General features: G+C 52.0%; 1 protein-coding gene across 4 annotated transcripts in view; it reads left to right on the forward strand.

Moving 5' to 3' along the window:
* The window catches only part of Ephb2 (EPH receptor B2), a 181,561-nt gene extending 164,007 nt beyond the window's left edge, over positions 1–17,554 (forward strand). For all 4 annotated transcript variants that reach the window (XM_087907009.1, XM_087907010.1, XM_087907011.1 and 1 more), the window contains exons 10-16: positions 9,215–9,337; positions 9,835–10,082; positions 10,932–11,147; positions 11,653–11,802; positions 13,474–13,667; positions 15,210–15,365; positions 15,801–17,554. In XM_087907009.1, coding sequence (XP_087763135.1) covers positions 9,215–9,337; positions 9,835–10,082; positions 10,932–11,147; positions 11,653–11,802; positions 13,474–13,667; positions 15,210–15,365; positions 15,801–15,909 — 1,196 coding nt within the window. In that variant the 3' untranslated portion in view covers positions 15,910–17,554. The remainder of the gene's footprint in view (positions 1–9,214; positions 9,338–9,834; positions 10,083–10,931; positions 11,148–11,652; positions 11,803–13,473; positions 13,668–15,209; positions 15,366–15,800) is intronic.
* Positions 17,555–25,785: the final 8,231 nt, after the last annotated feature.

The following is a 25,785-nucleotide window of genomic DNA, read 5'->3' on the forward strand; positions in this document are numbered from 1 at the left end:
TCCCTTGGAACGAGAGTGACAGGTGCTTGTGGGACGCCTGGCTTGTTACATGGGTGCTGGGATCCGAACTCCAGTCCTCATGATGTGTAGCAAGTACTCTTAACCCGTGAGTCATCTCTCCTACCCCTCTCTAAGGCCAAGGAGGTCCTGGCTGTGCCAGGCTGCCTCTTAACTTTTTGGCTTTTGCAGCTGCCGTTCCATGTGCACTTTCTGTGATGACCCCCTCATGCGCCACCACCATCTTTCCGTTACTCCATCCATTCTGATCTTAGCCCTAATCTGAGTGGGTACCACCCATCTTACCAAGGACACTGTCCTAACTCTTGCCTGGTCTCCCTGCAGATATAGCAGGTCTTCTCCAGATCTGAACTTGTCTCCCTGGCACTAACAGGTCACCCAGTACATAGTGGTACCACACACATGAGTGAGCTATGTGGGGAGAGGGACCCAGAGCTGGTGGGGGGTTGTGGGCTTAAATGGGGGGTTAAGCCAGGGCCTTATTGAGGGTGTTTCATTTGAACAAAGACACAAAGGCACTTGGAGAGTGGGCTGCTCAGCTATCTCCAGGGAAGAGCATAACAGGCCAGGGAACTAGCCAGTGAGAACACTGCAAGCCAGGGGAACAGCCAATGAGAACATTGCAGACCAGGGGGATAGACAATGAGAACACTGCAGGCTAAGGGAATAGCCAATGAGAACACTACAGGCTAGGGGAATAGCCAATAACACTACAAGCCAGGGGAATAGCCAGTGAGAACATTGCAAGCCAGAGGAATAGCCAGTGAGAACACTACAGGCCAGGGGAATAGCCAGTGAGAACACTGCAGGCCAGAGGGATAGCCAGTGAGAACACTGCAGGCCAGGGGGATAGCCAGTGAGAACACTGCAGGCCAGGGGGATAGCCAGTGAGAACGCTGCAGGCCAGGGGGATAGCCAGTGAGAACGCTGCAGGCCAGGGGGATAGCCAGTGAGAACGCTGCAGGCCAGGGAGATAGCCAGTGAGAACGCTGCAGGCCAGGGGGATAGCCAGTGAGAACGCTGCAGGCCAGGGGGATAGCCAGTGAGAACGCTGCAGGCCAGGGGGATAGCCAGTGAGAACGCTGCAGGCCAGGGGGATAGCCAGTGAGAACGCTGCAGGCCAGAGGAATAGCCAATGAGAACACTGCAGGCCAGGGGGATAGCCAGTGAGAACACTGCAGGCCAGGGGGCTAGCCAATGAGAACACTGCAGGCCAAGGGTTTAGCCAGAAGCTTGTAGGTGAAGCAGGCTTGGCTAGAATGGAGTGGAGGTGGGAATAGGAGGTGGGAGTGATTGTCAATCATGTAGAACTTTGGCTTTTCCTCTAAGTGAAGTGGGGAGCCCCAGCAAGTTCTGAGCTGGGGACTGACTTTCTGCTGCAATCCTAGCAAAGGCTCTCTCAATATTGTGTGGAATACAGAGAGAAGATGTTGAAGTTAGGAAGCCAGGGAGTTGGTCTTGGAGTCATCCAGGTCAGATACCGTGGTGGCTACACCAGGTGGCAGGGGCATTGGTAGGAAGTGGTTGGATTCAGCCTCTGTGTGTGTGTGTGTATGTGTGTGTGTGTGTGTGTGTGTGTGTGTGTGTGTGTGTGTGTATGGGTGAGTGACTGAGTCCCAAATAACCCAGGCTCTTCTTGAAATCACCATGTAGCCAAAGATGACTTTGAATTTATAATCCTCCTACCTCCACCTCCCAAGTGCTGGGTTTACAGATATGTGCTACCACGCCCAGTTTACATAGTGCTAGGGTTAGAGCCCAGAACCCTGCATGCTAGGATGCACTGTACCCAGGGAGCCATATCCTCAGCCCTCAGACATCTCCGGCTGGCCTGGAGGTGGGGCAAGATAGCAGAGCCTCGGCATGCAGACTCCCTCCGGCGCAAAAAGTTTGAAAGGGAAGTTCCTGGGCTCGGAAATCACTCTGGGCATAAAACATAACCTGTTAGCATTTCCATTAAAATCTCCAAGTGACAACTGAACAGAGCAGTGGGAGGCCATCGTAAGCGTCACAACAGTGGAAGGGTCACAGGGAAGTCACGGTCACATTTCACTAGCTAACGTGTTAGGAAGAAGTCTTGACCGCAGCTCTCCGTCCTGGCGCCACTGTGGTCAGAGATGGACACACAGTGTGTGCGCTTAGGTGTTAAGAGGTGTCGGGGCTGGAGAGATGGCGCAGAAGAGGAGAGCGCTGACTGCTCTTCCGGAGCAGTTTTAATCCCGGCACCTGCATGGCAGCTCACAACCTTCAGTCTCAGGGGGATCCAGCAGCCCTTTGCTGGCCTCCTTGGGCACTGGACATGTAAACTGGTATGTACGCATAACAAGCAGGCAGAACATTTGTAAGACATAAAAAAAAAAAGGGTAGAATTGTTTTCATGGCCTGAGGAGACAGATTACGGGTAAGGTGTTTGCCTCTCAAGCATGAGGACCCGAGTTCAATTCCCAGAACCCATGTAAAAACTGTTGAATTTCTCACTCTGTTATTCCTGTGCTGGGACTCTCTAGGACCCCCTAACCAGACAGCCGAGCCTGCTTAGCAAGTTCCAAGTCAGTGAGGAAACAAGGTATATGAAGTTGACCTCCAGCTTCCACATGCATGTATACACGCATGCACACGTACCTACACACATACATGTAACACACATCCATACATACAACAGCAAAAACAGAACCCACTTTCATGTTCAATGCATGGGTACCATTCAATCCCTGTAACAGTCCCACTGTGAGTATGGATTCTAGCACCCAGACTCCACAGACGATCTGGGAAGGAACTGAGTCCCACCGCCACCCTGTGCTGTGTCCACCCTATCAAAGCACAGCAAGGCAAGCTGCTCTACCACCCTTTTGGGAGTATGGTAATTTGAAACCTGAGCCACTAATAAGGAAATGGAGATTATATATATACATATATATATATGTATATACATATATACATATATATATGTGTGTATATGGGTTGAGACAGGGTTTCTCTGTGTAACATTGGCTATTGACTGCCCTAGAACTCACTCTGTAGTAGACCAGGTTGGTCTTGAACTCACAGAGATCCACCTGCCTCTGCCTCCTGAGTGCTGGGATTAAAGGCGTGCGTCACCACCGCCTGGCTTGAAAATTTTAAAGTAGACCCCAGGATTTGTTCAGAGATCAATATTCTTTAATACTGAGTTTTCGTTCCCTGCCCTGAACTCTCAGAGCTATGCAGAATGTGTCCTGGATCCCGTGTCCCACTCCAACAGCCCTACACAGCCAAGATGAAGGAGAATGTGGAGAGGCAGAAATGTGTGACTGGCTCGGGGTCACCAATGCAGACTCAGATTTCCCAGCCGTCAGCATGTGCTGAGTGGGGACCAAGCTCTGGGGTGTCTGGATGCGGAGCCGGAGGGGCTAACCTTATTTCTCATCTCTGCTTTGCCACTGGTCCCTGGTTGACCTGGGAAAAAGCACTGAGCCTCTCTAAGCCTTGGTATACTTCTATAGCCCCCAGAAAGAGTAATGGGCCCTTCGGATGAATCCGTGGATCTTAGCATCATAATAATGTCCTTATAATAGTAACATTTAACAAAAGCCAAGTCTACTTTACATGAGGCAACAATTATTTTTGCTTTCTATTTGCCAAATGCTCTGCTAAGTCCTTTAGAAAATTTCTCCGGGGCTATGGAAATGGCTCACTAAGTACGTGTAATGAGACATGAGAACCTGATTTGATCCCCAGAACCTGTGGGGGAAAAAAGCCAAGCATGGTGGTACCCAACTGTAATCCCAGCACTTGCAGGGGAAGCGGGGATAGCTGGATTTCTGGAGCTCACTGGCCGGCCAGCCTAGCCTAACCTGCGTGTTCCAGTGAGGAACTTTGTCTCAAAAAACCCAAGGTGGGTGGTTCTTGAGAAATGACACTCAAGGTTTCCTCTGGTGTGTGCACATCAAAGGCATGAGCCACCGCTGCCTGGCTGAAGTTGCTGCTTTTGTAAGTCAGACACAGGTAGATATGAACGCCGATAGTATTTTACCTGGCAGGATCATTCAAAGGGATGGCTGGGTTTGAAACTGCCAACTTTATAGAACAGATTCATACCCAATAAATCTACGCTGAGTGTGTATGCAGCATGTGTCTATTAAGTATCTGCTTATACCGCCTTCACACTCATGGTCAAGCAAACACATTACAGCAAGGGCTTCTAACCTGGGAATAGACCATGGGAGCTTGCCATGGACTGTGAACTCCGGTACTGCATGTGGAACACGGGAGTGTACACAGCCGTGGAATCCTTCTCCAAGGGGCAGAACTGTGTGTGACTTTCACCAAATTCTCAAAGGTGTTCATGACCCTAAATGAGAAGGAGGTTCGTTCATAAGTGAATCACTGGGGATTTTACAGTAAGCATTCATTGAGTGCCTGCTGTATACCAGTCCTGGGAATTGAGCTGGAACAAGACAGAATTACCTCTGCCTTCCTGGCGGAGAGGGGAGAAGGTAAAATGTGCCAGGCACCAGAGAGTTCCAGAAAGGGGATGCAGGGAGCTGTGGGCATGGGTGTTTGGAAGTTGTGGACCAGGACAGAAAAGTCACAGACACTGGGGTCATAGATCGACAGTGGAGGAAGGGCTGTAATACCTAAAGATAGCCACAGCCCCTTCTGGAGAAGTCCAGTCAGGCTTCACAGAGGAGACGGCATTTGATATGGTCTCAGGGAGGAAGAGGAGGTGCCCTGAGGGGGTAAGAACAGCATGACCTCAGAAACAAGAAGGGCTGAGACGTGCCTGGAGCCCCTAGGAAAGGACCTGTATTCAGTCTGCTGTCTGCTGCTGTCACAAAACACCCGAGTCTGCATCAGGCGTAAAGAAAGGAGGTTAATCAAGCTCTCAATCCATTGTTCTGCTGAAGGCCCTGCAGTGGGCAGAAGGTTTCGTGACAGGAGCCTGTGTGACAGGGAGAAGCCACATAGAAAGACCAGTGGGGGGACTGGGTTTGTTCTTTAATCTCTGGTTTGTTCTTTAATCTCTGGGTTTGTTCTTTAATCTCTAGACTAGTTAGAAGAACTAACTAGTCTCCCTGGTCCCAAAACATGCCTCCATTCCTCCCCCAGTTCTTAAAGGGCCCACCACCTCACACGCCATGCTGAAAACTAAGCCTCATACATATAGACCTGCTAAGGAACAGGCATTTTCCAAACCTGAGCAGAGGGCTGGGTCAGACCAGTCATAAGTGACTTGCAGAGGTGCTTACCTTTGTCGTCTCTTCCTCCCACCCCCGCCCCACTATCCTGACATGCCCCCTGCTAAGGCTGGGATGGCCTCTGGCTGCTGCCCATAGAGGTGCTGACATTTGCTGAGTATCTCCTTTGCTCCTGGAGTGACCTCATTCCTGCCCTCCCTGCCCGGCTGGCCTGTCAGAAAGGATCTCCGGGAGTTGTGCTAAAACTCAAGAAGCTGAAAGCCAGGCGCCATGACCCATGGTATTGAGTCTGAGTGAAAAGGGGCTTCTCCTGACCCTGAGGAGGCTGACTTGGAAGGAAGGAGATGCGTCTCATATGCCAGGTTAGGGGAGCCTATGCCAGGGCCAGCAGGAGTGAGAATCGTGACAAAGAACTATCCTGGAGGCTGGAGCAGTGGCTTAGTGGTTGAGAGCACCGGCTGCCCTTGCAGAGGACTTGGGTTCTGCAGTACCCACATAGCTGCTCAAATTGTAACTCCAGTTCCAGGGATCCAACGCCCTCTTCTGGCTTCCATTGGCACTGCATACGTGGGGTGCACAAACTTACATGCAGGCACAAAACACTCATACCTATAAAATAATGTTTTTAGTTAAACAGCCATCCTTGAAGTCTGGGCATATATAGCTCTGTCATAGAGCATTTTCTGAGCATGTACAAGGCCCTGAGTTCAATCCCCAGTCCCATAAATATAAGAGAATCAACCTTGGGACTGGAGAGCTGTCTCAGCAGTTAAGAGCACTTGCTGCTCCTCCAGACATCCAGGAATTCAGTTCCCAGTACCCACATCAGGTGACTTACAGCTGTCTGTAACTCCAGCTCCAAGGAATACAATACCTCTGGCATCTGCAGGCACATGTACTCATGTGCACATGCCATATTTGAATGCATTCACCTACACATAATTAAAAATAATAAGTACCTTTTAAAAATTAAGAAGGAAAAGAATCACACCTGTGCTCAAATCTGAAAGACCTGGGCTCCCTGAGATACGCGGCCTTGGCCTGAGTGCTGAGCACATGGAGCTGCAGTTCTGTCTCCCAACTCCTGAGAGGATGAGGGGGAGATCAGACAATACATGCAAAGAGCCTGGCATAGTGTCAGGCTCCGATAAAGGCTCAGCGAGTGACAGCTGCTGCTACTATAATTCATCTTTGTCGCCTGGATCCTCCGCTCTCCAGACTTGGAGCATCTATTGTGTGCAGAGTTCTGAGACATGTGCCAGGGAGAGAGCAATGAGACGAGGGCCTGTGCCCAGCTCCCCTCCCAAGCCCTCGCTCTTGGCTGGTGCTTCTTATTGTCTTTGTGAAATCTTGGGCTCCTGTACAACTCTGCTGAAAGTTTTGTAGCATACGGCCAGAAGAACACTGTGTGTCTGTGTGCGTATGCGTTGGGGTATGTGCCCATGAGTGCAGGTGCCTGTGGAGGCCAGAAGAGGGCACCAGATTCCTTGGAGCTGGAGATATGAATGCTTAAGAGCTACCCAACATGAGTGCTAGAAACCAAACTTGGGTCCCCTGCAAGAGCAGTGTGCACCCGCAACTGCTGAGCCATCTCTGCAGTCCTATAAGTTTCTTATTTAAAAACAGTGTATGTGTGTGTGATGTGCATGTGTGTAAATGCAGGCACACATATGCCACAGTGTATGTATAGAGGATGGAGAATAACCTTAGATGTTGGGCTTTGTTTTCTACTTTGAAGCAATCTCTTGTTTTTCTATGGCATGCTCCAAACTAGTTAACCCCTGAGCTTCCAGAGGGTTTCCTGTCCCTTCCTGCCATCTCCTTATAGAAGTGCTGGGATTATAGATGCTGCTGGATCCAGCACTTGTACCCACTGAGCCATCTTCCCATCCCCATTTATAACATTCTGCAGCTGAAAAATCTAGACATGTATACTCAGTGATGAATTTTTCAAGATATTTTATTTTTGTCATATTTATTACCATAATTCTGGACTTCGTACATTTCATTTTGAAAACAATGTGGCTCAGTTCTATTCTTCAGTCTTTATTTGTTATTATGGTGTGTATACAGATGACTATGTTTAAGCGTTGATGTGCACATATATACGTGTGGAGATCAGAGGGCAAGTTTTTGGCGTCAGCTCTGTCCTCCCACCTCACAGAGGCAGGACCTCTCATGTTGCTCCCGCCATGCTGCAGACTCCACAAACTTCCAGGCTATTCCCTTTTCTCTCCCGCCTGTTTCTCTTTTGGGGGCACTGGAATTAGTGGTGTTTACCACCATGTCTGGCTTTTTGTTTTTACTTTCTTAACATCGTTTCCAGAAATTAAACTCTGGTTGTCACGCTCATGCAGCAAGCAGTTTTACCCGCTGAGTGAGTCATCTTGCCAACTCATGAATTACTATTTTAATTCAAAGACAAGTCAGTAATAATTATACTTTATACCTGGGGGTCTTTGGCATCTAAAAACCTATCCAGGGGCTGCCAAAAGGCTCATAGACTCAGTTTGTAACCCCTGACTGAAAGGGCCAGGTTAGAACACGTAGGCACACATGAACGTGCATGCACCACACAAAAACACACACAGTCACAAACATAGCTGATGTATTAGAGCTAGGGCTGGCCATATGCTGAGCTGTTTCATTTTTATGGGTCTCTTCCAGTGCTCCATCCTGCATCCCTGGTATAAAAGCAATGAGCATGTCTGAGTTCCAATAAAACTTTATTGGTCACACAAGCAGAGGGGCCTGGACTCCCAGATTCATGGGCTGTCTGAAGTAGAAGCAGAGAACAGTCATCATGTGGTTCTAGGGTCACACAGCTGAGCTGGGTTGGTGGCCTATGGGGAGGACCCAGGGGCTCCAGCTTCTGAGTCCTAGAATGGCTGCCTGCAGTGATGTAGCTTCCAGCATGGAGGACAATGAGAGTGGGGAGCTGGGAGCCCAGAAGGCCTGGGTGTCGGGATACCAAGTCGGAAGGGGAAGACAGACTGATCGCCCCTCCTTCCATCACAGCAGTTCAGTGACTCATCGCAGGTCAGAAGGGGACTTTGCTGTCCAGACTGTTCAGATTCTCTCTCTGAATTCACACATAAACATTGACAGCAGGTCAGGAATGAAATGAGTGTGTCCTGGATCTGACTTCAGGCTGCTCACCAGGGAATCCAGGGATCCAGAAAGGCTTGCGCCTCAGCTAGTGAGGATACAGGCGTGTAGGGTACTCAAGATGTGGTGAGTGAGGCACCCGCAAGCTCATGGAACTGGCTGCAAGTGTGTATGTGTGTACGTGCATGAATGTGCGTGTTTGTATATTGTGGTGTACTTGCTAATATGAGTATGTGTGCTTTTTTGTATAGATGTAGGCATGCTTGTGAGTGCTAAGGTTAGTGTCAAGTTTTCTATCTTTATTTGTGGGGACAGGGTCTCACTGATCCTGAAGCTCATCGGTTTGACTAAGTTAGCTGCTTAGGGATCCACCCACCTCCATCCACGTGTCCCAAACCCCAGTGCTGGGATTACATGATCATACTCCTGCCCTGGCTTTAACATAGGTACCAGAGTTCTGAACTCAGGTCCTTGTGCTTGAGTGGTAGGCTCGTCACTGACTGAGCCATCTTCCAAGCCCTCTTTTTGTTTACAACTTCCTCTTTCTTGTCCTTGCACCTGGATTCTGTATCACAGGACAGCAAACCTGTCCAGCCTTTTATTCTATGCCATTATCAAACCAGACATCGCTAGTCAATCCCAAAGTCTTTTAGGTGCTCCAGAAAGCTATTAGTGATCTGTGATCTTGGAACAAGACTAGAACCTATTTGTCACTTTCCTGATCTCCATCCCCCACCCACCACCTTTCTACTTGCTGCCCATCAACTCAGTGAGACCTAGATGGGGTCAGGTGAACTCAGAAGGGGGCCGTTTAGGAGCATCCTTCCCCTGGGGAGGGGACTGCCTGCCCTTTTCCCATTTGTGCACCTCTGGAGCCTGCCCATGTAACCCAGCCTGATCTCGTCCCCCAGTGACCCCAGGCATGAAGATCTATATTGACCCTTTCACCTATGAAGACCCTAATGAGGCAGTGCGGGAGTTTGCCAAGGAAATTGACATCTCCTGTGTCAAGATTGAGCAGGTGATCGGAGCAGGTAGGTGGCAAACGCCTCAAGGTACCATGGCTTTGGCCGTGGGTGGGCGATCACAGTGTAACCCTGAAATTGATGATAAGTTGAAGATCAAGGACCACAGAGGGCCGTCCTAAAGGTTCAGAATTTCCAAGTAAAAAGGACCCTCAGAGGTCATCCTGTAAAACCATCATATGCATGGAGGGGAAACTGAGGCTGACATAGGTACAGCAAGTTGGAGGTTAAACTGGATCTGGAGCCTAGCTCTGTCCTTTCCACATTCCACCATGGTCTTGTCCCAGCTCCCCAAATCTTCCCATGTCCTCATCCCGATACCTCAGAACAGCCATGAAGGACCCACTTTCCCAAAGATGGCTGGGCCTATTCTAGGTCCTACATTCACAACGGGATCCTGTGTTTGCTAGAATGAGGTCATAATGCACCTACAATGGGAGTGGGAGGCCACAGGGAGGTAACACTTCCCACATGACACTATGCCTGTCTCGATGTGCCTATCCCAGGGGAGTTTGGTGAGGTCTGCAGTGGCCATCTGAAGCTGCCAGGCAAGAGAGAGATCTTTGTAGCCATCAAAACCCTCAAGTCGGGCTACACGGAGAAGCAGCGCCGGGACTTCCTAAGTGAGGCCTCCATCATGGGCCAGTTCGACCACCCCAATGTCATCCACCTGGAGGGGGTTGTCACCAAGAGCACACCTGTCATGATCATCACTGAGTTCATGGAGAACGGCTCACTGGATTCCTTTCTCCGGGTATGGAGAGCCCCAGGGTCATGAGCAGGGTAGGAAAAGGCTGCTGGGAATAAATTTATTGGATTTCGAGAAAGCGCTAGGCCAGGAATAGCTTACTGATCACCACCTTCGTTGTCTTACCCTGACAGGCACTGTTAATCAATCCCAGAGCTTCCTCTCACTCAGAAGCAATCTCAGAGTACTTCTTAATGTGGTTCCCTGGAAAGCCTAGGCATTCCCTCAGGGTTGTACCACCTGCGGTGCCTGCCTGTCGATGCTCAAGAAGCATTCTCATGACACAGCAAAATAGAGTTCAGAGAGAAGAAGCATTTGCCCAGGGTCAGAGGGCCAAAGGGAGAGCCTAGACCACAGCCAGGGCTGTTGACACCCATTCGGGGTGTTCCTCAGACCTTGTAGCTTCCCCAAGTTGCACAGGATAAAGGAGACAAATCAAAGCATAAGACCAACAGATGAATCCCCTCGGGACAGCACAGTCAGTCATCAAGACGAGAGCTCTGGCCTGGGTGTCAGGAGTGTGCCACCGAGCCAGCTGTCATTCAGCAAATGATGAAGTTGGTCCCAGCACCAGCTTCCTGTTTATGTCAGAGCAGCCCTAAGGGATGTGTGTCACCTCTGCCCTGTATAACAGGTGAGCAGTTAGACTCAGAGAGTAGGTCATGTGCCTAAGCTTACAGAGTTGGGGTCAAGCTATGCACGCTTACACCAAGACTAGTGTTCTCTCTACCATCCTCAAGTTGGCCTCTCCTAGGCCACGCTGAGGTTCCTGGGTATCTGAGTCTTTCCCGCGGTGTGTACAGAGGTGGCAGACACTTGCTCTTCCACCGACTCTATTTTCCGCCCTCCCCACAGCAAAATGATGGGCAATTCACAGTCATCCAGTTGGTGGGCATGCTGCGGGGCATTGCAGCTGGCATGAAGTACCTAGCAGACATGAACTATGTGCACCGTGACCTCGCCGCACGCAACATCCTTGTCAACAGCAACCTGGTTTGCAAGGTGTCTGACTTCGGGCTCTCACGCTTCCTAGAGGATGACACCTCTGACCCCACCTATACCAGCGCTCTGGTAAGAGGACAGCAAGGGTCCCTGGGCATAGCCACCTCTCCAAGCTGTGTGTCTCCACTGACCTGCCCAGGCCAAGCCTTCACTGGGCCCTGGAGACGGGAAGGGACACACAGAAAACCTCCTGGGCGCTTGGGTCGCCTAGGCTGCGGAAGCAGGGAGATGGGAGAAGAGAGCGGAGGACTGGGCACCAGAACATGGCCTGGGAAGGCAAGAGAGACATGAGCACGCTGTGGGTTCTGGGGGAGCGGGAACTCTCTGAGAATCAGGGAAAGACTTTCTGGGGACTCAAGGTTGAAAAGGTGGAGTCCAGATGGCAGTGGGGGGAAAGGCTTTTCCAGCCGAGGAAACAGCATATACGAATGTCCCGTGGTTGAAAATAATTGAGTAGTTTGGAAAGCAATGAGGTTCTTCCTGGGCTCTGAAAGAGTGCAGTGTGGGGAGTATTGAGAGAAGAGGTCAGACAGGTCACCATCTCCCACATCAACCTCTCCTCTCTGTTCCCCAGGGTGGGAAGATTCCCATCCGCTGGACAGCGCCGGAAGCCATTCAGTACCGGAAATTCACCTCAGCCAGCGACGTGTGGAGCTATGGCATTGTCATGTGGGAAGTGATGTCCTACGGGGAGCGGCCCTACTGGGATATGACCAACCAGGACGTAAGTCTCTAGGATGTGGGTAAGGTTTTCCTGGGCCGCCAGAATGAGGAGTGCAAGACCAGGGACTCTGGGCCTTGGGTTGATTTCCCTAAGGTTGAAGGCCCGCCTCCCAGGCAGACGAACTTGACCTGCCAAAGAAGAATGAGGGAGGTCCACCTGCTCAACCACCAATAGGCAAATCCTCAGCATGTGGGAGCGGCCAGGCCCAAGAAGCCATGCTGCCTTGTGTGTGTGTGTGTGCGTGTGTGCGTGTGTGCGTGTGTGTGTGTGTGTCTGTGCGTGCGCGTGCACACGTGCTAAAGTGTCATGGTACATGTGTGAAAGCCAGAGGACAATCTGTGGGAATCAGTTCTCTGCTTCCACCATGCAGGTTCTGAGTTCTTGGTAGCAAGTGCCTTTACCTGCTAAGCCATCTCATTGGCCCCAAGATGATTTTTCAGAGAACCAGCTACAAGCATCAGGGATTGTTATGGTCAGGTACCAAAGTGCAGAATACAAGTGTCAAGCCCTGTAGGTGTAGAGGCCAAGACAGTCAGGACAAGGTCAGCCAAGAACTCCACAGAACCAGTAGCCCTTGGCGAGCGAGGGCCTGCGGTGGGAAGAACGGCTCTCGCAAAGGTGTGAAGACGAGGATGAGAAACAGGGTCAGGAGCCTGGAGCGGAAGCTCGGTCAGAACGGATAGTGAGGCTTTGTTTGGGTCAACTGTCTGTCATAACGAGCTGTCTGAAACGATCACCTTTAAAGGAAGAAAGGTTTGTTTGTGCTCACAGTTTCGGTCTATCTAGTTGGCCCATCTCTTTGAGGACCGTACGTGATTGTGAAAATGTAAGGGAAGCTGCTTGTTTCGTAGCCACAGGAAGCAAGGAGAATGGAGAAGGGACCAGCATCCCAATGCCCCCCTCTTGGCATGCCTCCAGTGGTTTACCTTCCTCCCGCTGGGCCCCATCCCCTAGAAGAGTTACCACCCTCACGTAGGCCCCCAAACTGAGGACCAAACCTTCAGCACATGGGTTTTTGAGTAACATTGAGATCCACACTGTAGCAGGCTTCAGGGGAGGAGTCTGAAGTCACCCCAGGGATTTTCATTCACACAAATGCCCTGGAAAGATGAGGCTCCTTGAAGGGGAAATCCATTAAGCCGTGGTCAAGTTCCATTAGATGAATCTTATCTTTATGGTGGTAGAGCAAATCGAAGCCACATTTGACCTCCTGTCTCTGATAGAGGGGCCGGTATTGGCTCTAAGGTCACCGGCCAGCTCAGGGCCCAGCTTTCTATCCGGATCTCTGTGAGCACTCAGATTAAGGATATGGCTACCCTAGAGTCAAATGGGGCCAGCAGGGATGTCCACAGCCGTTAGAGCCAGAAGGGGGCTCACAGATGGTGAAAACGAAGGACAACCCAGTGCAGGAAAGTCACCCTGATAGGTCTTGAAAACAGGCTACCTGAGGTCTCTGGGTTTCCAAGGTTGGCAGAGAGAGGGGCCAGGACTTGGCACAGAAGACAGACAGGCGGTGGATGGTGGAACCCATGGTGGAACCCAAGGCAGCCTCAGAAGCTCAAGCAGTCCCCATGGGTCAGGTCTGCAATGCTCCAGAGATTAATGTTCCTGGCAGGGGCTAAAGTCCTCACCCCAACCACCCAGCCCCACTCTGCCTCTGCAATTCCCCAGGTGATCAACGCCATCGAGCAGGACTACCGGCTACCTCCGCCCATGGACTGCCCGAGCGCTCTGCACCAGCTCATGCTGGATTGCTGGCAGAAGGACCGCAACCATCGGCCCAAGTTTGGCCAGATTGTCAACACGCTGGACAAGATGATCAGAAACCCCAACAGCCTCAAAGCCATGGCGCCCCTCTCCTCTGGGTATGGCTGCCCTGGTCCCACCCTTGTCTCCAAGCCCTTGCTTCTGCGTGTGATTCACTTTAGCCCCACCCATCTCATCTGGGTGCTATCTGGGCCCTACGCCGTGACAGTCTGGGGTGGTGGAGGAAGACCCTTGTAAAGCAGGGTTGGAGAGGACAGCATTTAGGAAGCACTACCTACCGTCTGGAGTCTCAGTGGTAACTGGCTGTGTTCAGCACAGATTCCTCTGTTCTTTCTTCCTCTCCACACCCAAGCTGAGCCTCCCAGCGTGTATTTGTGCCCTCGTTGGCACAGGTACAAATGTACACACACACAACCACTTGTGCAAAGTCCTGCATGCACAGAGCGAGGCACAAGCACTCATGATTGGTCACACATACACACTCACAGCTACATAGCCACCAGTGCATACATGCCCCCCCACTTCAGAAGGCCATACCCACCACATACATGTCCCCAGGGTGGAAATACCAGCTCAGCTCCAGGACAGGGTTCAGGAACCCTGGGACTTCCTTTCTGAGGTCCCAGGATATGCTCCATTAGGCTTGCCCCATTATTGCCTTCCAGAGGTGGCTATTACAAGGTCAGGTGGCTGCTGACCCTGCTCAGTCTTACTCTCTGAAACCCAAAGACAGCTATCATACAGGTCATATGACTTTCATGGGTCACATAGCTGCTGGCCCCACTATCAGGGACCCTCAGTTCCACGGGGTTTAGCGGGAGAGTGTGCAACCAGGTACCCCTCCACCAGAACCAGCCAAACCCAGATTCCTTGAGTCAGAGTCCGCCTGTGGCCATGAGGTCTTTGTGCTGACTTCCACCTGTGGCCCTCACCCTGACCCCGACCCTGTATCAGTCATTCTTCTCTCTAGAACAGCCGTTCTCACCCTTCCTAATGCTGCGACCCTTTAATACAATTCCTTGTGTGGTGACCCCCCCCAACCGAATTATTTTCATTGCTACTCATAGCTATAATTTTGCTACTGTTATGAATTATAACGTCAGTATCTGTGTTTTCCGATGATCTTAGGTGACCCCTGTGAAAGGGCTGTTAAGCCCAAAAGGGATCACCACCCCTAGGTTGAGAACTGTTGCGCTAGATGAAGCCGCTGAGCCCTTCCCCACATGGGAGCTGTGCATGCCTTGCCCACCCAGAGGCTGTCCCCATTAGCTCTGAGCCTTGTCCGCATGTGGTGGATCTGATGGTGGTGGTCTAGACGCTGGAAGCACCTACCAAGGTCAGAGAAAGAGGAAGACTGGCTCTAGGGGAGGAAGCAGGGACCAGCTGGCACCATCGTCCAACCAAAGGCCCTCCTCTAATTGGGGATTCCCAGCGCCTTCCCCGGCTTTCCCGGTTCCTCCGGCACTCACAGATACACCCTTATACAAGTTCTAACTCATGTCCGTACTCTGCATAAACACCTACACACACTCACCTATGTTTACACAGGGATACCCACACAGCTACCACACGCATTCCTGTCCTCCACCTGGCTATAAGTATGTGCCCTGACCATCCCCTGTCCCCTGCCCCTCCCCCAGCATCAACCTGCCACTGCTGGACCGAACGATCCCTGACTACACCAGTTTTAACACGGTGGATGAGTGGCTGGAAGCCATCAAGATGGGCCAGTACAAGGAGAGCTTCGCCAACGCCGGCTTCACCTCCTTTGACGTTGTATCTCAGATGATGATGGAGTAAGTGCCTAGCGACCTCCACCCATTGCTGTTGACCCCCGCTCCCCACCCCACCAGCCAGATGGGGGGCTCGGGAGAGTGAGTAGGCAGTGACCCAGCAGGGGTAGCAGGGACTAAGGAGTCAAACACATCCAGATCTATAGCCGGGTCCGCCTGGCGCCTCCCAAAAGCCTGGGAAGAGTTTTCATCTGCAAACCAGGGTTTAGTGAAGGAGAACCGAGGAAGTGGGTACATGGCCAATACAAGTTCATCCATGCTTCTTGGATGGCAGAAGGAAAACGGGCCTCCTGCCTCTGCATCGGCTGATCTGGCCCCAGAGTCTCTTAGTCCAGCCTTGACACCCATTACCCATCCCCGCATCCTTTCCCTATCCCTCAGCACAAAAGGGTTCCCTCAACACATACGTTTTCCTAACTGTGTCCATCTCTCCCCAAGGGACATTCTCCGGGTTGGGGTCACCCTAGCTGGCCACCAGAAAAAAATCCTGAACAGTATCCAGGTGATGCGGGCGCAGATGAACCAGATCCAGTCTGTGGAGGTTTGACGTTTGCCTGCCTCGGCTCGCCTCTACCTTCACACCGCCCCCTAGCCCCCCCTACGTCGGTCCCTCTGCTGCCCTGTCCACTGCAGGGTCAGCCACCTGCCAGGAGGCCACAAGGCAACAGGAAGCACCAAGCAGCACTCCAGCCAACAAGACATCACCAAGAACCCATGCAAGTCAAAGGAAGGAAAAGGGAAAGGGGGGGAACACGCACCTAGATCTGGGAGGGGGCGGGACAGGCAAGGACCGTTTGTTCCAAGAGGATTCTCATAAGAAGAGTGAAGATGGTTATTAGGGGAGAAAAGAAAAGGGCTTGGGAGAGCCACACACGGTCTGTCCCATTGGAAGCCAAGAGCATTTTCTCTCCAGCTCCTTCTGGGAAGGTTGAGCTGGCCGGAGCCAGGAAACATTTCCAGGATAATTAATATGAAGGGAAGAGATGGGCCACCCTCCTTGCCTGGCCTTAGCTGTGTCTTGGAGCGTCACTAACGGCCCAGCCCTAGGCACAGGGGGCAGAGAGACAGGCAGTCAGCCCAAATAGGCTCCGAGGAAGTCCATTCCAGCTGCTGCCAGCAGACAGGAGACTAGTTTTGTCCTGGGAGACGATTTCAAAAACTCCGAGAGACTTTCAGCTAATGGTTCAGGAGGCAGAAGAGGAGCTTCTGGCCTCCCAGGTCACACCCAACAGGCCAGATCTTCCTGAGGCCAGCCACCCAGGTCTGCAGCCCCAGGAGGTCCTGCCCTGCCCGGGTGCCTGCTCCCCGCTCAGCCTCACCCTGAGGACAATGCTGCGGGTGACTGTCATCAGCTACGACTGCCACTGAGAAGCATTGATCTTGCATCTGGGTTTGTTTACAGCAATTCATGGACTGGGGGTATTTTGATCGGGGTGGCTTTGGTCTGGGGAGGGTTTGTTTGTTGGGCTTTTTTTTAAATGACAATGAAGAGACACTTTGACATTTCCTACCTTTTGAGGACTTGATCCTTCTCCAGGAAGAAGGTGCTTTCTGCTTACTGACTTAGGCAATACACCAAGGGCGAGATTTTATATGCACATTTCTGGATTTTTATATGCTTTTCATTGACACCCCTCCCTCCTCCCACCTGCTGCCAGGCCTCACCAAAGCCAACTGTCACAGGGCCACCTGGGTCATTCAGAGACCTCAGTGGGGCTGGGGGAGCGGAAGGAGTTGCACCGAGCATCCCACCTTGGAAATCTGACTGAGGCAGATGGAGCTCCTAGGCCGGAAGTCTTCCCTGCCTCCCTGCACACTTTCACGCTCTTTGCCCTGTTCTAGCTGGTACTTTGCAGGCACAGAGGCCCCTTCAGGTTCTTGGGTGCTCTCCGATGGCCAAAAAATCCAAGTTCACCTCTGGGAGCCTGGAGCAGGCTACCCAGGACGTCAGGACCCTGATCATTCACTGTGACACCCCAGCCCTCCAAGGGAACCTCCCGGAGACCATGTGACTCTCTCTCTCTCACTTCTTCCTTCCCTGAGGCCTTTGCCCAGGTCTGAAGGTCTTGGCCAGAGGAACATCATCAGCCAAGGGGTCTGGCCACAGACTCCCCTGTGGGCCAACGCAGGAACCCGAGCAGAACAATCCGTTAGTGAATTGAATGGAAATAAATGCTTTAGTTATAAAATGACCCCTGTACTCTGTAAGTTCCGAGAAAAAGACCCTGTCACTTTTGGGACCTGCCAAATGACTTTGAATGCTCTTGCAAAGGAGGGACTCTTCCCAACCCCCATGTTGCCCTCCCCCCTCCTTCAGGATCCTCAAGGCCCAGACTGAGGAAATTCATGGAGGGGCCGGGTGGGGGGGAGCTCATGTAGCCTTCCTAGCTCAGGGTCATCAGAGGCACAGGCAGACAATAGATTAGCTCAGCTCTGCAGAGTGAGCCGCACGGTAGACACATTAGAAGCAGGGGTATGCACAAAACTCAGAATGCCCCTGCCAGAGGTCAGGGACTATAGGTATTGGTGAGCTGTGGTCAGGTGGTTGTGATGTGGGGCCTCTGGACCCCCACTCAGCCACAGGTACAGTCCCCTCACCCGCGCAGTGCTGTCCCATGCTAAGGGCTCAGACTTACTGTAAGTGGTTTTTTTGTGTGTGTGCAGTAGGAGGCGGCAGGAAGTGTGTGTTCTGCAGATAAGTCTGTCAAAGAGGAGGGGATATCTATCCCAGAGACACCGCATCTCAGAACCTTTCCCTTTGTCTGCTGAGCATCTTTGAGGAGCCTGTCCAGTGGGGAAGACTGGGGCCACGGGCCACCAGCAAAAGGCCCCACAGTCAGCAAAGCCATCGTAACCCAGCCTGTCATCTGTTGCTCACCTGTCCTTAGAGCAGAGGGAAGGAAGGGATTAGAGAAGAAAGTTGTCCCTGGGGTGAGGACAGCGGGGCTGGCCACAGGGAAAGTCTTGGCAAGTTTCCCACCAAGCGGCCAACAGTGGCCCGTTGGCCATCCCTTTATGCCCCCAAAGATGCCCAGCACGGATGGCAGCTGTCCCAGCACACAAGGTCACCTTCTGGTGGGAGCCACCCTGATGCTCTGTAGATTAACTGTCTCCCCAGCCCACCTCCCCCACCCCCACTCCAGAGCCCCATGAGGCCTGGCAGTCAGTGTTTCCGTCAGATGGCTTCCTGTCTTGAGCCACTAGGCTGGTATCTTCTAGCCAGCTCGCCTGCTTGCCCGCCCCCCTAAAGCCCAGTATGTTCATGTAGAGCCCTGGGACTTGACAGGTTTCCTTTCAGAATACGGGTGCTATCCAGACCCTCTGTCTCCTCTTCAGGGTATCAGACGGACATCACTGTGGTTGTCCTGGGTGTAGGTACTGTTCACTTCTCAATCGTGGGACAGTGTCCTCCCCCACTTCTCCATGACTGCTCAGCAGGGAGTGGTAGACCCTGCTGCCAAGCGCCTTCCACTAAGGCTGCCCACTCACATGGGCACACAGCTTGGAGCTATCTGCTGCCTAGTTACTAATCCCTTCCTGGCTCTGCCTCCCCAAGCACCAGCTCCCACCTGCCCAGCATCAGGAGCCGCTTCCGGCTGCTCAGTGCAGGCTTGTTGCTTGAGGAAAGAAAGCTGTCTTATGAACCTAAGCCAGGGCACCATGGAAATGGGGCCAGCTGCTCTGGGACAGTATGCCTGGCAGAGTCACACAGGGCCAGACTAAGTAGGAGGAAGCTCTGCCATCCACCCCAGAAGCCCCCAATGGTGGTGATCAACAGGCCTGTTGCTGAGATGGTATTGAAAGGGTCTGGCTGGTAAGTTGGTAGAATGCTTGCCTGGAACGTACAAAGCCCCAAGTTCCATCCCCAGCACTACATAAACCAGATATGGTAACATGTGACTATCAACCCAGTCCTGAGGCTATGGAAGCAGGAGGATCAGACGTTCAACATCATCCTCAGCTACTTAGTGAGTTCGAAGCCAGCCTGGGCCATGCTAAACCCTGTCTCTGGGAGGGAAAAAAGTTACCTGAGAAGTCATGGGCAAGACAGATCAATAGTGACATCCTTAGCGCTGAACCCACAGCCTCTGAGCAGATCTGACACTTAGGCGATCTACTTACCAGCTGGGCTTCATGCCCACCCTTTCTAGCATCCAGAGCACCACCCATTCTGTGACTGCCTGAGAGTTCTATGCTGCCCCCTTGTGGGCACTTGCTAACTTTGCACCCCTCACAGATCAAAGGCTCTTACCCAGAAATCTGGAAGCTCCCACTTCTGCAGAAGCACAGGAAAGACTCCCACCCCAGGCCACCACCCACTCCTGGTTCTCCAGAACCCTGTCATTTTTCCAGGGATGATCCCCAGAGGAATCACCCAGCCAGGGAGTGGTACAAACACAAAAGACAGGATATAACCTACCTACTCCAATCATTAACTAGGGCCGTGGGCCCCAGGAGAATGCTGTCGCTCACTGGGCCAAAGCTTCCCGTCTATAAAACAAGAGCATCAGGCTGGGTGAGCCAGGCCTGGAAAGCCCTCTGTTCACCTCAGTCCTGCAAAGAGGACCTAAGAGAAACACTGAGGATCAGAGTCACAGCTCCTGAAAGGGACAGCCTCAGTTTACCCCCTCCGGTGCCCACTGGAGCATGATCACTTTGATGCGGCAAGCAAAGGGATGATCTGGCTTTGGCTCAGAAGAAAAAGGTAGATGAGATGGGCTATCAGGATGGCGAGGCACCTCCAGGGGAGGCCATCCTGAAGGTGGCAGGATGAGAGAAAGGTCACTCTAATGTGTAGCCGCCTCAACAGCTCAGCGCAAAGGTGTCTTGTGTTGGGAGGCCTGGGTTGGTGTAAAGATAGGGAAGACACATAGGGCATGGTGTTACGGTCCAGCCACAGAGACTCTTGAATAGAGAGCCGCAGGACAGACATTAGATTCTAGAAGAAGAGTCAGTTCAGCCATTAAACCAAAACTCCTCAGCCATCCCTGCCCTGGAAGAAAGAGCCTCCAAAAACAGCTCTAGTGACTCCAAAGGAGCCCAGGTCCTGCTGTTTACTTTCTGCCACCAGCACGGATAAACCAGCCTCACTTCAGCTGCTCATGACAGTGGGGGTGGGGCTTTATAGTCTCTGCTTCATCCTTTTTTGTGTTTGAAAGAGTATCCTATAGCCCCGACTGGCCTCAGACTCACTGTAAAGGCAAGGATGGCCATTATTAAACTTCTGATCCTCCTGCCTCCACCTCCCGAGTGCTGGGATTGCAGGCGTGCAGCACCGTGCCTGGTTTTTGCAATGCTGGGGATGGAAGCCGGGTCTTCGTGCACAGAAAGCAAGTGCTCTACCCACTGAGCCACACCGTCAGCCCATCTGCTTCTGATTGTAGCGGTGTACGTCCACACATGGGCATGCTTCACCAACCAGCCTTGACTCAGATTCCCAGCCAGTGACTGCTACCACAAGACAGACTGGAGAATGATCTTGGCCCCAGTCGGGTGTTTTTTGCCAGGAAATCGGGGTTGGAGTGTTGGTCATAGAAAAGGACTTTGGCCAAAGTGGGTTCAGCGTGTCGCCCCCCGACCCCCACCTCTCAAGCTCATCTCAGGAGGTTGAAGCCTCAAGGACCAATAGCTGAACACATTACCCTATGCCAAGTGCCAAAATATTGCTGCCCCCTCTTTGCTAGTGAGGAATGCGGCCCTCAGGGGGGACTCCCCAGGGACCCCAGCCCGGCTTTTCACCTACAGCCTCCTTCTGCCTCCTAGCTAGAGTTTTGCAAGTGCTTGTATCACCCCCACTCCTGAGTGCCAAACTTGAGGATTCCAGGGCTCCTCCCCCTTTTCCCAGGCCCCCTGAGTCAGAATTCCCCATCTGAACAGTGGGAGATTCCGCCCACCCCTTAGCTCTTCCCTCCCCCCACCCCCACCCCACAACCCTATTAACCAGCTGCGCCAAGTGTACAGAGCAAGACTTAGGGCGGAGCTTCACATCAGATATGATGCCTGAACCCAGACACAAACTAAGACCCTGGCAGTGGAGGAGGAGGCACAGACCCTCAGGAATGTACTCAGACTGGGCTAGTGTTTCAGAAAAATTAAAAAAAAAAAAACCCACAGCCCCAGAGTCCAGTTGAGTCAAGTTCACAGCAGGATGACCGCCTCAGGAAAGCTGATCCTGGAAGAAATGGGAACCTGATACTTCAGAGGGGCCCTGTATCTCAGCCAGGACCACCCTGTGGAGGCCCAACACTCCAGTGCCACTGCGTAGTCCTGCTTGCTACATACCTGACCTGGTGCACCAGAGTAAGGCTGAGCAGGGCCTCTAGGTAAATCTGACCTTCAAATCCCCAGAGCCCACCATCTCTGCCACCCAAACAGACATGAAGCAGGTGGACAAAGGCACCTGGGGCTCCTCGAGGCCTGGCACCCCCTGCTGGGGAAAAGAGCTTCGGTAGGAGGAAGAAGAGCAAGAAGGACTGGCCGCTGGAAAACATCTCATAACCCAGGGCCGCATATACTCTGGGCCCTGCTGAGCCAAGAATTCTAGCATTCCAAGCGCCAAAAGACCCCCAAGATTCTATGATCCGCCAAACTCAGTCTCCTAAGATGCCAGCGGAAGAGAGTTGTGTTCATGAGACGCCACACTAGGTGACTCTGTGCTAATTCTTGACATCTCAAGCCCGATGGTTCGCTGCTCCCCAAACATGGGGACCCTAGCAGGGAAAAAAAAAAGCACAAAGAGAGAGAGGGAAAGAGAGAAGAGATAGGGACAGAGGAATCCAAACACTAGAACAGCCTCATCTTGGAATCTGGATGGAGAGGGACCCTAGGGACTACAGAACCTTCATTGAAGTGTGGGGCAGCACCGTCTCTAGGGAGACTCAGAAGAGCCCTCACCAGGCCTGATTGAAGAAGGCAGCCCAACTGTTCCAGCTTCCTCTTCAAAACCCTCACACAGGGGGCAGTACCCACTTGCTGGGGGACTCTGCCTGGAAAGGGTCAGCTGGGGTAAGAGCTCCCCATCCCAGAGAGGAAGCAGGGGGGTGGAGAGGCACCAGACTGCATTTCCTATACTGGTCTCCGTACAAACTTCCAGCCCAGTTCCTTCCCTATGACGCTTGCAGTTTTTGTGGCTGTCAGCACCTGCTCCCTCCAAGGAGCCCTCTTGTCCCTTCCAGTTCTAGCCACTGCCCCCCACAATGAGACCAGTTCCAAGAAGGGCTGTGAGTGGCCTAGAGCTCTGTGATCATCCGTCCGTCCTCCTTTCTGTGGACAGAGGAGTCTGAGGCCTCGGCAACTGATCCCCGGTGGACCTGGGAGGGACCCTCACTCACCAGCAGTCTCTGGACTCCGGGGAAGAGCAATGACTGCTTGGTTTTCATCACAGCTGCTATTTCTTCAGTGCCAACAATGTCCAGGGGCTCTGTGCATCACCTCTAGACACAGCCCTGCAACTCCGCGAGACGGATGCAATAGAGCCAGCAAGAGGTCTTGGACCCCAGTACCACACACGTATGTCACTATTCTCTGCTATCACTGGTCCTCACTCGGCCCTCACCATGGTCAGCTCCTTTGTCTGGCAGATCCCAGGTTCCCCAGGGGGTCATTGCACTCTTCGTGTGGACCCCGCCCCCCCCCAAGCTGCTATCAGAGCCAGAGAGGGCTATCTAGACCCTCTCCCCCACCTCCACCAACCTGTGCTATACAGGCCACCATTCTCAACCAGGGCCTGGGGTATCTGGCAGATTTCACAGGACTACCCTTTCCTCTAGTCAATGTCGGGGGTGGGGGACTAGAAAGGGGTGTGGCTGGGGCTCCTCTAGACCCCACTCCTGTGACCAAGAAAGTCTCACCAGCTGCATCCAATGGCAACCCTGCCCCTGTTACTCCGATGTCTTTGTAGGAGTATTTTTAGCTGAACCTTTTTTTTCCAAAATAAATGTGAATTGTAAAAATAAATTCTTGGGCTCAGTATTTTATTTCCTCTAGAGTTACCCAGGGAACCAAATGAGCATTCCCAGAAGCCCTGAATGGGATTCTGAAGTATGATCAGGAGTTTGCCAGTGCTAAAGATGGAGTCTTGGGTTGAATTTGGCTTGGGCAAAGGCAGGGTGTCACCCGGAAGCAGTAACAAGATGCAAGGCTTGAACACTACTGTTGGTTATGTCTCCAGACTCTACCATTGTGGCCCCTGTGCCCCTGGAGAGATGACATAAGCAGCTAAGCCCTTGTGTCAGGTGCCTGTCTCGTCACTGTCACCAAACACCAGCGGATGGGGACACCTTTGAGGAAGGAGGAGCTGTTTTAACTCACGGCTCAGTTTATGGCCACTTGTCCACATTTGCTTGGGCAGAGCATCACAGCAGTGGGAATGTGTGTCTTGGGAGTTTTCTGGCCTTGTAACAGACAAAAGAGAAAGCAGTCATAGGATGGGTCTCTACAGCCACCAAGGATGCACCTCACAGTGACTGCTTCCTCCAGTGGACCCTTCTCGCATTTCCACCACCTCGGATAATCATATTTTATTACATTTACGTATTTATGTTGGAAATCAGAGGAAGGAGTCAGTTCTCTCCTTCCGTTACATGGGTCCCGGGACTTGAACTCAGGTCATCAGGCTTGGTGGCAAGTGCTTTTACCCACAAAGATGACTCCTTGGCCTTCTATTCACATCCTAAATCTATCAATGAATTAAATCATTCATTGGTCAGAGCCCTGTGAGCTATCGTATCTGGAAACATCCTTGAAAACACTACAAACTCCTGGACATCCTCAGTGCAGTCAAGGTGAGAGTGGAGATTAACCGTCTTGGCTTCGTTGCCAACTCCGTAAAATGGGCTGGTGACGTCTAACTAGAGGATGGGGCGGGGGTGGTGATGAAGGAAATGCGCATGAAGAGGGCCAAGTGAGCAGGAACCCATAATGGCACGGCCACATCTGTCACATGCAACTTCTGTGCCCACAACACAGCTCAGGCTGACATTCAGCCGTGTCTGCCATGGAGATGTCAGGTGAAGGCTGTTAGAGGAGGGGTCTGTGTCCCAACATATCTAGCAGATCCAAGGCTAAGATGGTCAGGATACTGCCAAGCCTTGAGTGTGCCAAAGTCACAGTGTTGAATCTCCCTCTTCCCATGTGTTCTCATGGGTGGCTTCCCACTCTGCAGAGGGCGTCTCCTGAGACCCCTGCAGAACTGACCAGCACTTGGCTTCTGTTCTGGGGAACCAGAGGTAGGGCTGGGATGCTGTGCTACCTAGTTTTTATGTCAACTTCACCCAAGCTAGAGTTATCAAAGAGGAGGGAGCGCCAGTTCAGAAAATGCCTCCATAAAACCAGGCTGTAGGCCAGACTGTAGGGCATTTACTTAATTAGTGATCAAGGGGGAAGGGCACAGACCATTGTGGGTAGTCTCATCCCTGGGCTGATGGTCCTGGGTTCTATAAGAAAGCAGGAAGAACAAGCATTCCTCCATGGCCTCTGCATCACCTCCTGCCTTCAGGTATCCTGCCCCGGCTTCCTTCAGTGATGGATTATAATGTGTAAGTGTAAACCAAATTAACCCTATTCTCCACAACTTGCTTTGGTCATGGTGTTCCATCACATCAATAACAACCCTAAGACATGTTGGTACCAGGACAGTGGGGTTCTGCCCTGACAGACCTGGCCATATTGTTTGGGGGTGCTTGTGGGAGGACTTTGGAACTTTGGCCTAGAAGAGCCATTGAGTGTTGAGAGCTCAGTGGGTTGTTCTGTGGGAGCTCGGGAGATGAGACTGTTGAGAACAGTGCAGAAGGCGGCGGCCTGGCTTGTGGCGCTTCAGAGGGAAGCAAAGACTGTAGTGGGCCATTCGTGTGAAGAATCCATGGTATCTGGTCATTTGGGGCTGAAGAATCAGCCGTGATCAACAAGAGAGCAGCATCGCTGAGGCGAAGCCTTCTGGGAAGTGTTCCCTCAGGGTCAACACGGAAGCTGTTTGCAGAAGTGGCCCAGGTTGTAATTCCAGTTGGGTTTGGAGGAGAGGAAAGGAAGACATGCTATAATTATAATCTCAAAAAATATGAGAAATGGGTTTTGTTAATTCAAATATAATAAAATTGGCCTTTCCAAATTTAAAAAAAAAAAACTTTTTAAAAAAGTTCTTAAAACTGGGCAGTGGAGGCACACACCCTTAATCCCAGCACGCGGGAAGCAGAGGCAGGTGATCTCTGAGTCTGAGGCCAACCTGGTCTACAGAGTGAGTTCCAGGACAGCCAGGGCTACACAGAGACTCCCGATCTCAGGAAGAAAAAACAAAAACAAAAACAAAAAACACTTAAAAATTGAGAGGCTTGCCGGGTGGAGGTGGTGCACATCTTTAATCCCAGCACTCGAGGCAGAGGCAGGCGGATCTCTGTGAGTTCGAGGCCAGCCTGAACTACAAGAGCTA

The sequence above is a fragment of the Myodes glareolus genome, chromosome 6, assembly GCF_982192425.1.
Source record: "Myodes glareolus chromosome 6, mMyoGla1.1, whole genome shotgun sequence".
Lineage (NCBI taxonomy): Eukaryota > Metazoa > Chordata > Mammalia > Rodentia > Cricetidae > Myodes > Myodes glareolus.